Source organism: Palaemon carinicauda, chromosome 30, assembly GCF_036898095.1.
Source record: "Palaemon carinicauda isolate YSFRI2023 chromosome 30, ASM3689809v2, whole genome shotgun sequence".
Taxonomy (NCBI): Eukaryota; Metazoa; Arthropoda; class Malacostraca; order Decapoda; family Palaemonidae; genus Palaemon; species Palaemon carinicauda.
The window spans coordinates 93174633-93189632 of NC_090754.1; the positions used below are offsets into that span (position 1 = coordinate 93174633).

Below are 15000 nucleotides of genomic sequence, written 5' to 3' on the forward strand. Positions count from 1 at the left end.
GAGAGAGAGAGAGAGAGAGAGAGAGAGAGAGAGAGAGAGAGCATGCGTATGTATAGTATGCTTAAACGTGTAAAATAACAATTACAAAATCCTCTTTAAAACTAATTCCTTAGTGTAAATGACTCGTATATCACTCAAATTCTAAAGTTGACCTAAACCTCAAAGGCCTTTAAGTTACCTTCGCCAGTGCCGGATGACTTTCCAACCACGATGGAGGCACCATGAGCATAATCTTCTGTACGCTCTCCAAAAAGTGGACTAAATCTTGCGGGGGTTTTACGAGCGTCAGAATCATTATGGTTGCAATGAAGCTGATCAAGAAGATGGCTTTGGCAAAGGCCCCTCTGCGTAGACCTTCCATTGGAGAGAGCTCGAACGTCTGTTCTTTTGCGTTCCAGTCGTTGAGATGTTGGCAGATGCGCCTCGATTGGAACAGGATGTTGAAGACGGAAACCCAAGCGTTGAGGAGGACCCCAAACATCATGACCACAGCCACGATGTTTGTGTTGCTCTGGTTTCCACTTGATTGATAATCATCGCCCGTTAGCTCTTGGAATATTCCATTTAGGCTCACAATTAAGATGATTGTAAGATAAAAGGCAACGAGCAACGTTCGGATGGCCAAAGTACTCGTCCATAACAATCTGTATTCTCCCGCCGTCTCATCCAGTGTATATGGAATAATGCCGATGTAAATTAATGCTTTTCGCAAAGACATCAAATTCTGGAATATATTTCCTCTTGGCTTCAAGTGTGCAGATGAATCTATAGAACTTTTAGGTACTTGATCCTCTTCAAATAGTATTTGGAAGACTTCTTTTCTTTCTGATAATGGTCTAACGCGAGAAGGGCGTCTTACAGATTTTAGTGGGTTGAAAACTGCGCGCTCTGTCCACTGGTTTAGTGAAGCCTTCTTCTTTCCTGTTTCTTTTCTATTCTTGAATAAATTGAAGGCTGCCATAGTATAAATTACTAAAGAAAATTAGGTTTGTAAAGTAATATTTTCCAAAAGCCTTTAGGACACACTTAAACACTGATTGTTAAGATAGTTATTTCAGAGAACTTGGGATCTTGTATTGGAAAATAGGAGTTTAAGTAGTATAATTCTCTTTACGAGTTACAATCACTATGATTGCCAAGTTCAAAACATACTAAACTTGCACGATTCTCAGCGTTTAGTTTTCCAGACCGAATTCATTGCAAGCGAAATTAGCTTTTGCATCAAGACTCGATATGTCTACCGTCACGGTCAACTGTAAGGTTACTCTCTGATTCGTATTAGACAATTAGATGTTGTTCCCATTTATTTTGAATGTCAGGACGACGTTATAAAACATCTCGTGTTCGCACGCTATCATTATGGAGGAGACGTGGCCTGTCCATCGAATCGTATATAAACCATTAAGTAAATGGTAAAGGTGGATAAATTGAGTGGGGCTTCGGTGACAAGCTTTGATTTTCCATTACAGTGGAGATTGACATGCAAGGTATTTACTTGAACACAAACATATATAGCTTCACTCTACTGTATATATATATAAATATATATATATATATATATATATATATATATATATATATATATATATATATATGTATATATATATATATATATATATATATATATATATATGTATATATATATATATATATATATATATATATATATATATATATATACATATATATATATATATATATATATATATATATATATATATATATTATTATTATTATTATTATTATTATTATTACTACTACTAGCCAGGCTATAACCCTAGTTGGAAAAGCAAGATGCTATACGCCCAAGTGACCCAACAGGGAAAAATAGCCCAGTGAGGAAAGGAAATAAGGAAATAAATAAATGATGAGAATAAATTAACAGTATATCATTCTAAAAACAGTAACAGCGTCAAAACAGATATGTCCTATATAAACTAATAACAACGTCAAAAACAGATATGTCATATATAAACAATAAAAAGACTCATGTCAGCCTGGTCAACATGAAAACATTTGCTCCAACTTTGAACTTTTGAAGTTCTACTGATTCAACTACCCGATTAGGAAGATCATTCCACAAATTGGTAACAGCTGGAATCAAACTTCTAGAATACTGTGTAGTATTGAGCCTCATGATGGAGAAGGCCTGGCTATTAGAATTAACTGCCTGCCTAGTATTACGAACAGGATAGAATTATCCAGGGAGATCTGAATGTAAAGGATGGTCAGAGTTATGAAAAATCTTATGCAACATGCGTAATGAACTAATTGAACGACGGTGCCAAGGATTAATATCTAGATCAGGAATAAGAAATTTAATAGACCGTAAGTTTCTGTCCAACAAATTAAGATGAGAATCTGCAGCTGAACACCAGACATGAGAACAATACTCAAAACAAGGTAGAATGAAAGAATTAAAACACTTCTTCAGAATAGATTGATCACCGAAAATCTTGTAAGAATTTCTCAATAAGCCAATTTTTTGTGCAATTGAAGAAGACACAGAGCTAATGTGCTTCTCAAAAGTAAATTTGCTGTCGAGAATCACACCTAAAATTTTAAAAGTCATACAAATTTAAAGAAACTTTATTAATACTGAGATCCGGATGTTGAGGAGCCACTGTCCTTGATCTACTTACAATCATACTTTGAGTTTTGTTAGGATTCAACTTCATACTCCATAATTTGCACCATGCACTAATTTTAGCTAAATCTCTATTAAGGGATTCACCAACCCCAGATCTACATTCAGGGGATGGAATTGATGCAAAGAGAGTAGCATCATCTGCATATGCAACAAGCTTGTTTTCTAGGCCAAACCACATGTCATGTGTATATAGTATGAAAAGTAATGAGCCAAGAACACTACCCTGTGGAACACCGGATATCACATTCCTATACTCACTATGGTGCCCATCAACAACAACTCTTTGAGATCTATTACTTAAAATAATCAATAATAATGCTAAGAAACGACCCACCCACTCCCAACTGTTTCAGTTTGAAAACAAGGGCCTAATGATTAACACGGTCAAAGGCAGCACTAAAATCAAGGCCAATCATACGAACTTCCTGACCTCAATCAAGGGATTTCTGTACAGCATTGGAGATTGTAAGAAGGGCATCACATGCTCCAAGGCCTTTACGAAAACCAAGTTGCAAACTAGGGAGTAGGTGATTATCTTCAGCAAACCTATTAAGACGTTATGCCAGAAGACGTTCAAAAACTTTAGATAATATGGGAGTTATAGAAATTGGGTGGTAATCAGTGGGACTTGAGCTACCACAAACACATTTACATAGAGAAGTAACATTACCAATTCTCCAACAAGTGCTAAAAGCTCCTCTTCTTGCTAACTTGCGCAAAATAACGGATAACTTTGGAGCTAAGAAATCTGCTGTCTTTATAAAAAACAAAGGAAAAATACCATTTGGGTCTACACCTCCATAAGCATCAAGGTCCATCAATAGAGCTTTAATCTCACGAGATCGAAAAGCTAAACTAGTTAGGTTAGTCTCAGGAAAACAGGAATGAGGAAGTTCAAGTTTTTCATTACTCTGTTTACTGTACAAAACATCAGCCAAAAGGGTTGCCTTTTCCTTTGGACAGTGAGTGACTGAGCCATCTGGTTTAAGTAAAGGAGGAACTGTTGCATCTACACCAAAGAGTGCAGATTTAAGGGTAGACCACCATTCATGTTCCTGTGCTGTACCAGAAAGGGTTTCTTTTATGGTTAAATTGTATTCCTTTTCAGTTGAGTCATAAACTCTCTGAGCAAAAGCTCGAAGCTGAGTATAGTCGTTCCAGGTCAAATCTGATCTGTTACCCTTCCAAAGGTGATAGGCCTCCTGCTTCTCCAAATAAGCACTTCTACAATCATCATTGAACAACGGTTTGTCCTTCACTCGGTACCTTAGCACACGAGAAGGGATACACCTATCAATTATGTTGACTAGATACTCATTCAAAGGGACAACAGGATCTACACTACTATATAATTGTGACCAATTCAAGCACAAAAGATCATGCAAAATCCCATTCCAGTCTGCTTGGGATTTCATATAAATTTTACAAGAGTATGATATATCAGGGACAGGCTGCTCAGTCTTCACTACTAATGAAATCAAGGCAAGATCAGATGTCCCGACTGGAGAACCAACCTTACTAGCTATAACGCCAGGGGAGTCAGTGTATACGAGGTCCAAGCAATTACCAGTCCTGTGAGTAGCTTCATTTATGATTTGCTCACAGCCTGATTCAGAGGCAAAGTCTAAAGCTCTTAGGCCATGGCGATCGGTAGGAGAGATAGAATTTAACCACTCCCTATGGTGAGCATTAAAATCACCCACAAAGACAAAAAAAAAGGCTTTCTATCAGCTTTTTGCATCTTAACCATAATGGTAAGAACACAATCGAAGATAGAATCATCCATGTCTGGATTCCGGTAGATCGAACACAAATAAAAGTTGTTATGCCTGCCACAAACTTTTATTACCTGAATCTCATGACATCCACATTGATAGCAGGACTTATGAGAAGCAGGATACTCGGTCCTAATATACACCGCCATTCCCCTGGCCCTAGGGATGGCATCACGTTTCAATATTATTGTCTTCTTAAAACCAGTTATAAGGAGTTCAGATGAGTGCCTCATATTAGAAACCAAAGTTTCTGAGCACAAAAGAATATCATACTGTCTGGACGCAACTGTAAGGTCTTGGAGATTTGCATGAAGACCACGAATATTACAATACAGAACACGAAATTGACGAAATCTAGAACGTACTGGTCCCGGATTTCGCTCAATGTCTCCAGACAGCATAAGAATTAGTAGAAATAAAAAAGAGACATCATACTTAAAAACAAAATTAACAAGAATTATAACAAAAAATAATATGTACAGAATTATAAATAAAGTGATTGATGATATCCATAGACTATAATAAAAAGTCGGAAAAACTGGTCAACATGGAGGAGCCAATACACCATGCAAGGCTAAATACCCTCCAGGATAGCCACTTCAACTGAAGGGAGGACAGTAAGGATGGTTTTGAGAAGAAAAAGAATCAGAAAAAGGAAAAGACAACCTCTTGATAAACTACCAGGCATCCATGGCACTTCTATTAAGCCTGCCCAACACACCATTTAAAAAAAACAAACAAAAAAAAACAAGAGAAAAAAAATAATAAATAGAATAGTGTGCCCGAGTGTGCCCTCAAGCAAGAGAACTCTAACCCAAGACAGTGGAAGACCATGGTATATATATATATATATATATATATATATATATATATATATATATATATATACATATATATGTATATATATACATACGCAGTCCTGTGAATTGAATGAATATCTCTTTCAATATCTTATAATTAAACACATTCACACATATATATTTATGTATATATATTATATGTATATATTATGTATATATATATATATATATATATATATATATATATATGTTATATATACATATATATATATGTATATATATATATGTATATATACATATATATATATATATATATATATATATATATATATATATATATATATATATATATATATTCATGAAACAATGGAATTAGGTAGCCTATATTTGTATTCTTACTTATCCATCCCTAGTATACTTAAGTGCTACAGACCTTTTAGTGTAGAATATATGATAACTAGATTATAGCCTCTGGTAAAGGTTTAGAGTGGTTCTTCATTTCGGAATAGAGTAAACTAAAGAAAACTTCTCGGTTAGAATGATGAAAAGTACAACCTCTCCCCGTGTTTATATAATAGCTGTTATAAAGACCATTAACTATTTGAAAATCATATGATATATTTTTTGTTTTTGCATATGGGGTTTCTTCTAAATCGCTTTCATCAAGTCAAAAGGAAATTCTGATTATCTATTAGCAAAAAGACGCCAAGACCGATCAATGGTGTTTGGAGTAGGATCAGCACCCAAGCCCCCTCTCCATCCAAGCAAGGACTAAGAAGGGCCAGGCAATGGCTACTGATGACTCAGAAGATTACATATAGACTCCCCAAACGTCCCACCCTTTGCTCATAAGGATGGTGAGGTTGCAGCTACCAAAGGGTAAAACGAGTTTGAATGGGACTCTAACCAGACAAGGACATTACCAACAAGTCACCACAACATTACAATGTCCCAGTGCCTCTGCCCCCTCTCCATAAAGCTAGGACCAGGGAGTTCCAGGCTATAGCGGATGGTTCAGGAACGTGTTGAAAACTATCGAGCTCGAGCGGGTCTCGAACTCTCGTCCAGCAGATTGCCAGGCCGGGATAACCTGTTATTCAAGTTATCCTGAAGATTAGCTCATCTCGGGTGACAAGATTTCAAGTATGAAGTCATTTTAGAGATTTTTTTTTTTTTTTTTTTTTTTTTGTCAGAAAATCTTGTCTGACATTTTATCGGATTAGAAGATTTATTTTTCATATATATTTTATCGTTTATAAGAAGCAGATGTTTGATGATATGGTAATTTTTATTTTTAGCAGTTTTTATCAAGTTTATTTTTATCTTAGATTCAATTATCTCTCCTGAATTTAGTCACATCTCTTTAAGAGTCGAATTTTTTTTTTTTCAGATTTTATCGTTTATAAGAAACAGAGTTTTTATGAATTTTGAAATATTTAGTATAACAGTTCTTTTATCAATTTTTTTATGTCTTACATTCAATTCTCCTGAGTTTATTTACACTATCTCTTTGAGTCGATTTTTTATAGATTTTATTGTTTATAAGAAATAGAGGTTTAATGAATTTTGAATTATTTATTATAGCAGTTTTTATCATTTTTTTCCTCTTACATTCAATTATCTTCTGAATTTATTGGGACCATCTTTTTATAAGAGTCGAGTTCGAATATTTTTTGCTACTACTACTACTACTACTACTACTACTACTACTACTACTACTACTAATAATAATAATAATAATAATAATAGTAATAATAATAATAATAATAAATGGTATTAAAAAAGTCATGGTTTTACCCCCTACCACATCCCAAAGGGCGGAGTTAAAAAAATAATTCAGGCCATCATTGATACCCTTGTCATCCTCATGGTCAATTTAGCCATGTTAACAACAAGGTACTCGACTTAATGCTGATCCCATTATGAAGTATTTTTGACGATAGAGTTTATAGATGTGTTAATAGACTATCAGAGACACCTTGGGGGGAAGGGAAATGGCATAAATTGTTTTTATGTTGGTTGAGGAATGTAACTATTGACTTATTACTGCGTCATTAAAGTTAATGTTTATTGTTGTATTAAGTATTAAAAGTAATGTAAAATGTATATTGTAAAAGTATCATATCTGTGTATATAGATGCTAGTTGTATATACTATGTAAATTTACTTAATAAAAAAAACATTCTCCTCATGGACGTATAAAAAATTACTTATTACTACTGACTCGAGACGCCTCATACGAGCGGTTGTATATATATATATATATATATATATATATATATATATATATATATATATATATATATATATATATATATATATATATGTGTGTGTGTGTGTGTGTGTGTGTGTGTATAAATATATATATATATATATATATATATATATATATATATATATATATATATATATATATATATATATATATATATATATATATATATATACATAATTATGTACGCTTATATGTAAATGTATGTGTTGCATTTATGTATGTATGTATGTCTGTGTGTGTGTATAGAGAGAGAGAGAGAGAGAGAGAGAGAGAGAGAGAGAGAGAGAGAGAGAGAGAGAGAGAGAGAGAGAGAGAGAAATGGGTTTATGCAATAGCGTATGATATAAGTAACTGCAATACAGGATCATTACAAGTACGACTACGGATCCATTTATTGATAAACACACAAATGAAACCCGTGTCCCATCGTCTGCTAAGGTTGTTATAACGAGAATGGAAAATGAAGAGAATAAATGAGAGGTAAAAGGAACGAAAAAGTGTTGGAGAAGAGAATTGTGAACTGTTTTTGCTTAAGGATGATTATGAACACGAAAATTATATTTTTCTTTGTATAAATATCAGTGAATCAGGTTTTGTCCTGCACTTCAGCACACGATGTGAGATACACCTATCAGTTATGTTGACCAGATTCTCATTCAAAAGAAGAAGCTTAACATTATTAAGCTATTGTGGCCAATTCAAGTTTAGAAAATAACTCAAAATGCCATTTCAGTCTGCTTGAGATTTTATATAAATCTTACATGAATATGATGCATCACAGACAGATTGCTCAGTCTTCACACTGTTTAGTACCTTTAACAGTGAGGCATTGTTGACCGAATGCCCTAATTATAATAACTTAAGAAATAGATATCTGTTTGAGGCTCGAGGTGAGGATGGCAGGTTCATCCTTGCCAAGATTCTTGGACATGATGTGTCCTACTATGCGAGCGGCATTTTTAGATTTACTTCAGAAGCAGGTCTTCTGAAAACTATTTAACTTCTATAATGACATTCTAATTTTTTGGTTAATTGAATATTCTTTTAATTTTTATATAAAATAAATGATATCGGCGTCAATGACCTTAAATGTCAGGATGCCAGAAAACCCTAAATCAATCAATCAATCAATCTTCACACTCCTTTCCATTAAGGCATGATCTGATGTCCCAACTAGAGAACCAACCTTAGTTGTAACGCCAGGGGAATCAGTGTATACTAGGTCCAAGCAGTTACCAGGTTTGTGAGTAGCTTCACTTATGATTTGCTCACAGACTAATTTAGAGGCAAACTTCAAAGCTTTTAAGCCATGGCAATCAGTAGATTTTTTATCATCTTTTTGTATCAGCCTTAATACTAAGAAGACAATCGAAGATTAATCATCAATGTCTAGATTCCGGTAGATAGAACACAAATAAAAGTTGATATGCCTGCCACAAAACTTATATTACTTGAATCTCATAACACACATTTGTAGCAGGATTTCTGTGAAGTACCCTGTTTCAAAAATACTGTTTTCTTTAAACCAGTAATAGGGAGCTCAGATGAGTACCTCATATGTGAAAACAAAGTTTCTGAGCATAAAAGAATATCATACTGTCTGGATACAACTACATTGGATTCTTCTCTCTGGTTACGGTTCATTTTCCATCTCCCTATACATACACCGAATACTCTGGCCTATTCTTTACAGATTCACTTCTGTCCTCATACACCTGATAACACTGAGATTACCAAACAATTCTTCTTCACCCAAGGGGTTATTGCACTATCATTGTTCAGTGGCAACTTTCCTCTAGGTAAGGGTAGAAGAGACTCTTTAGCTATCCATGGTCAGCAGCTCTTCTGGAAGAAGGACACTCCAAAATCAAACTATTGTTCTCTAGTATTGGGTAGTGCCATAGCCTCTGTACCATGGTCTTCCACTGTCGGGTTAGAGTTCTCTTGCTTGAAGGTACACTCTGGCACACCAATCTATCTTTTTTTCTCTTCCTCTTGTTTTGTTAAAATTTTTATAGTTTATATAGGAGATATTTATTTTGATGTTACTATTCTTAAAATATTTTATTTTTCCTCTTTTCCTTTCCTCACTGGGCTTTTTTCCCTGTTGGAGTCCATGGGATTATAGTATCCTGCTTTTCCAACTAGGGTTGTAGCTTAGCAACTACTACTACTACTACTACTACTACTACTACTACTAATAATAATAATAATAATAATGATAATAATAATAATAATAATAATAATAATAATAAGTTCTTGAACATTTTCATGAAGACCACGAATAGTGCAATACATTAGATCGTACTGGTACTTGTCCCCAATTTTGCTTAATGTTTCCTGACAAGATAAGATCAAGAAGTAGTACAAATTATAAATTTAGAAATATATAAATAGTCCAGAATCTAATTGCATCTGTTCCTAGATGCTTTTACCTTTCTCCTTCCTTCAAGTACACATTTTTAACCACTCGGTTAGGTAAGGACATTCCGTACACAGCCGTATTGAATAAATATTTGCTCAGATAGTCGTAAATCTTAGCAACACCAAGATTATCCCCCCCCCCCCCCGTCTCTCTCTCTCTCTCTCTCTCTCTCTCTCTCTCTCTCTCTCTCTCTCTCTCTCTCTCTCTCTCTCTCTCTCAATCAATCAAAGCAGAACCTATGTCATGAGAGTGGAAGATCTGTGTTACATGTCAAACGCACATTAATCAAAATGTTTTTTAGGACCGATGCGAAGAAGGATTGGACTTGAAGTAAATGGATATTATTATTTATTCATTGCTTTCTAACATTTGCCTTTATACCTTATTTTGGAATAGGTGGCACCAGTTAATTTTAGAAGTGAAGCTGCTAGACCCACACTTTTGATATTAACTCTAGTAGTTATTATTATTATTATTATTATTATTATTATTATTATTATTATTATTATTATCATTATTACTATTATTATTATTATTATTATTATTATTATTATTATTATTATTGAGTAGCTTAAAATTACAGGTCACTGGTGCGGCTGGAAATTACAGGTCACTTGGGTAGCTTAAAATTACAGGTCACCAAGGCAGCTTGAAAATACAGGTCACCAGGGCAGCTTGAAAATACAGGTCACAGCAGCAGTTTAAAATTATAGGTCACTGGGGCAGCTTGAAATTACAGGTTACTGGTGCAGCTTGAAATTACAGGTCACTGGATAGCTTAAAATAACAGGTCATTGGACCAGCCTAAAATTACAGGTCACTGGGGCAGCTCAAAATTACAAGTCACTGGGGCAGCTCAAAATTATAGGTCACTGGGCATCTTAAAATTACAGGTTACTGGGCCAGGCTAAAATCACAGGTCACTTGAGCAGTTTAGAATTACAGGTCACTGGGATGGCTTAAAATTACAAGTAACTCGGGCAGCATAAAATTACAGGTCACTGAGCAGCTTAGACATACAGGTATCTGGGGCAGCCTAAAATTACAAGACTTTGAGGCAGCTAGAAATTACAGGTCACTGGGTCAGCTTGAAATTACAGGTCACTGGGTCAGCTTGAAATTGCAGGTCACTGGGCAGCTTGGTAATTTTGACGTTTTGAGCACACTAGTGGATATTGTATAGCCAAATGATATTATCCATATTCCCGAAACTTTATGTCAGTATTATGTAAACAAATCCATATGTTTATGTTTTGATTACCATGTATGGGATTTACGTGCATGAGTATTTATTAAATCCTATTATTATTATTATTATTATTATTATTATTATTATTATTATTATTATTATTATTATTATTTTTATTAATATTATTATTATTATTATTTTCATTATTATTATTATTAGTAGTAGTGGTTAAGCTGCAACCCTAGTTGGGAGAGCGGGATGCTATAATCCCAAGGGCTCCAACAGTGAAAAATATCCCAGTAAGGAAAGTAAATAAGGAAATTAATAAACTACAAGAGAAGTAATGAACAATCAAAATACAATATTTTAAGAACAGTAACAACATTAAAACAGATTTTTCTCATATAAACTATGAGAAGAGATTTATGTCAGCCTGTTCAACTTAAAAACATCAGCTGCAAGTTTGAACTTTTGAAATTATACCGATTCAACCACCCGATTAGGAAGATCATTCCACAAATTGGTCACAGCTGGAATGAAACTTCTAGAACACTGTGTAGTGTTGAATTTTGTGTTCACCAATTGATAGTTTTGATAGCATTCTACTTTATTGGATCCGCCTTGAGAGATATCTATTTGACAAATTTACTAAAGTAGGGATGTCAGGGCCTGATACATCGGTGACCTGTAAATTCCACCCTGAAACTTCCACCCCGAAATTTCCCCTCAAGAAAACTCCACCCCACGAAAGTTTCTCCCCACGAATTTTTCACCCCAAATTTCTATGAAATAGTAAATAAAACTGTTTTTTGATCAATAAAAAGAACAATTTATTATTATTATTATTATTATTATTATTATTATTATTATTATTATTATTATTATTATTATTATTATTATTATTACTTGCTAAGCCACAACCCTAGTTGGAAAAGCAGGATGCTATAAGGCCAGGGGCTCCAACAGGGAAAATAGCTCAGTGAGGAAAAGAAATAAGGAAAATATAATATTATAAGAAGAGTAACAACTATAAATAGCCTATCTCCTAGATAAACTACAAAAACTTTAACAAAACAAGAGAAAGAGGAATGAGATAGGAGAGTGTGCCCGAGTGTACCCTCAAGCAAGACAGTGGAAGACCATGGTACAGAGGTTGTGGCACTACATAAGAATAGAGAACAATGGTTTGATTTTGGAGTGTCCTTCTCATAGAAGAGCTGCTTACCAAAGCTAAAGAGTCTCTTCTACCCTTACCATAAGGAAAATAGCCACTGAATAATTACCGTGCAGTAACCCCTTGAGCGAAGAGGAATTTTTGGTAATCTCAGTGTTGTTGGGTGTATGAGGACAGAGGAGAATCTGTAAAGAATAGGCCAGACTATTCAGTGTGTGTGTAGGTAAAGTGAAAATGAACCGTAACCAGAGAGATGGATGAAATGTAGTACTGTCTGGCCAGTCAAAAGACCCCATAACTCTTTAGCGGTAGTATCTCAACGGGTGGCTGGTGCCCTGGTCAACCTACTACCCAACGATTGTTACTTAATTTTATGATTGTTTACTGCAAAAAAAAAAAGTAAAGAAAAATTAACAACATCAAATTTGAGTTCTATTTTCTATTGACTCTAGTTGGTTCAATACTGTTATCATAGTAAGTTTCTTGTTTTGGATACATCATTGTATGTTCTACCTATATTTTTTTTTCTTTAATGATCGTTGAAGATTTATGAATAAGTCACAATTTCTGTCAAAGACTTTTACGTCTAATAGATCATTAAAGTATCATAGACCGAACAATGACCTCGTATTTAATCATCATCATCTCCTACGCCTATTGACGCAAAAGGGCCTCGGTTAGATTTCGCCATTCGTCTCTATCTTGAGCTTTTAAATCAACACTCCTCCTTTCACCATCATCTACTTCACGCTTCATAGTCCTCAGCCATGAAGGCTTGGGTCTTTCAACTCTTCTAGTTCCTTGTGGAGCCCAGCTGAACGTTTGGTGAACTAATCTCTTTTGGGGAGTGCGATGAGCATGCCCAAGCCATCTCCATATAATCCTCATCATGATCTCATCCTTATATGGTACTCGAGTTATCTCTCCCAATATTCCTCTGAGGGCTTTGTTCTCAAATCTAGAAAATCTATTGGAGATTGTTTCATTGTCAAACCATGATTCAAAAATCAAGCTATGTATCAGTTTAGCGAGATCGGTGTTTCTGTATGGACATGAGTCATGGTATGACAACAAAACAGTAATTAATCATACTCTTCCATATGTAATTTGATAAGGGATTCTGCTTCTTCGTACTGTAGGTGTTCTATTCGTTGCTTGTACAAATTGCCATAGCTCAACTCATGTGTATTTCATTTGAAAATATTATAGTTTGTTATTCAGTTCGCTTAAGGGTAAGTTAACGAAGAAGATTATCTTATTTCGTGGCTGTTGCTAACACACACATGCTATATATATATATATATATATATATATATATATATATATATATATATATATATATATATATGTGTGTGTGTGTGTGTGTGTGTGTATGTGTGTGTGTATATGTGTGTGTGTGTTTGTTGTTTGTTTGGTGTTTGATTACATTAGGTCATTATATAGGGAGATGAAAGAACGCAAAGCATGTGTGCTTGTGTTTTTCTTTTGAAAGGATTAAAGATGACTTTTTCATTTTTTTGGAATAAATTCATAAATCGCAACCCTCTTCATCCAAGCTATGATCAGGGAGGTTCCGGAAATGTCTGCTGATGACTCAGCAGGTAGACCTATAGGCTCCCCTAAATCTCCCCCATCCTTAGCTTAGAAAGATGGTGAAATTGCAGGCAGTAAATAGCTATTCAGTTGGGCTTGAACTCCCGACTCACAGCTTGCGAGACAGTGACTTTTCCAATAGGCTACTACAACTATTCCTATTAGGACTGGGGTTCGACACCCACTCAAGCTCGATAGTTTCTTGTAGTGTTTGCAACCTCACCATTCTTGTGAGCTAGGGATGGGGATTTGGGTGAGTCTATGGGTCTTCCTACTCATTCAGCGGCAGCTATTGCCTGGCCCTCCCTGGTCCTAGCTTGAGTGGGGATCATACGTACAGTATATATGGTCAGTCTCTAGGAGTTTAGGGCATTGTCACTGTCCCTTGCTTCTGCCATTCATGAGCAACTTTAAAACTTTCGGTTATTTTGTATTTCAAGATCTCTTACTAAAGGAAAAGGTGTCTGGTTACAGTTCCAGTTTCATCAGAATAGATTCTCACCAAAATGTCAGCCGGGTAAGCCCAACGCCCCGGGGCCACTGTGGTACCCAATCGCAGCAGTGATCTCCCCAGTAAACAGCTGAAACTCACAGTCCTGGGGTGGGATCGACCTGCTGCCATGCGAATGCTAGGCCAATACATTACCACTGTACTAGCCAGTAGGCTAACTGACTTTTCATTTCTGTTTTTATTCACTAATGATATACAACGACTCAAATTACAAATATCTCACCTTAAGTAACACCGGCGAGAGAAGGAACCAATCCTTGGGTATGATCAGCATGCCTTCTGCCACTCCGTCAAGCACCAGAAGGACGATCTTCGGCTGACTTATTACCGTCATTATGAAGATGGTGATGGAGACCATGGCCACAAAAAATATCTGGCAGAGGACCTTCTTGCGAAGCCCCTTGATAGGGTCCACCTCGGCTGCTACACAGAAGCAGTTCCACCTGTTCAGGTGTTTACACAACCTCTTCCCAGCGTAGATGACGTTGATGGTCTGTGCCCAAGCGTTGATAAGGCACTCAGACAGCAAGATGACCCCTGTTAGCTTGATAGCCTGCTGGTCTTTGTCCTGGTCGCCGCTTTGGTTGGCTAGTTCCCGCGTTGTGACC

General features: G+C 35.5%; 1 protein-coding gene across 1 annotated transcript in view; it reads right to left on the minus strand.

Annotated features, from left to right (window-relative positions):
* Positions 1–15000, minus strand: part of LOC137623649 (uncharacterized) — a 68709-nt gene that overhangs the window by 53254 nt on the left and 455 nt on the right. The window contains exon 1 of the mRNA XM_068354481.1: positions 14616–15000. This exon is cut by the window's right edge and continues 455 nt beyond it. Coding sequence (XP_068210582.1) covers positions 14616–15000 — 385 coding nt within the window. The remainder of the gene's footprint in view (positions 1–14615) is intronic.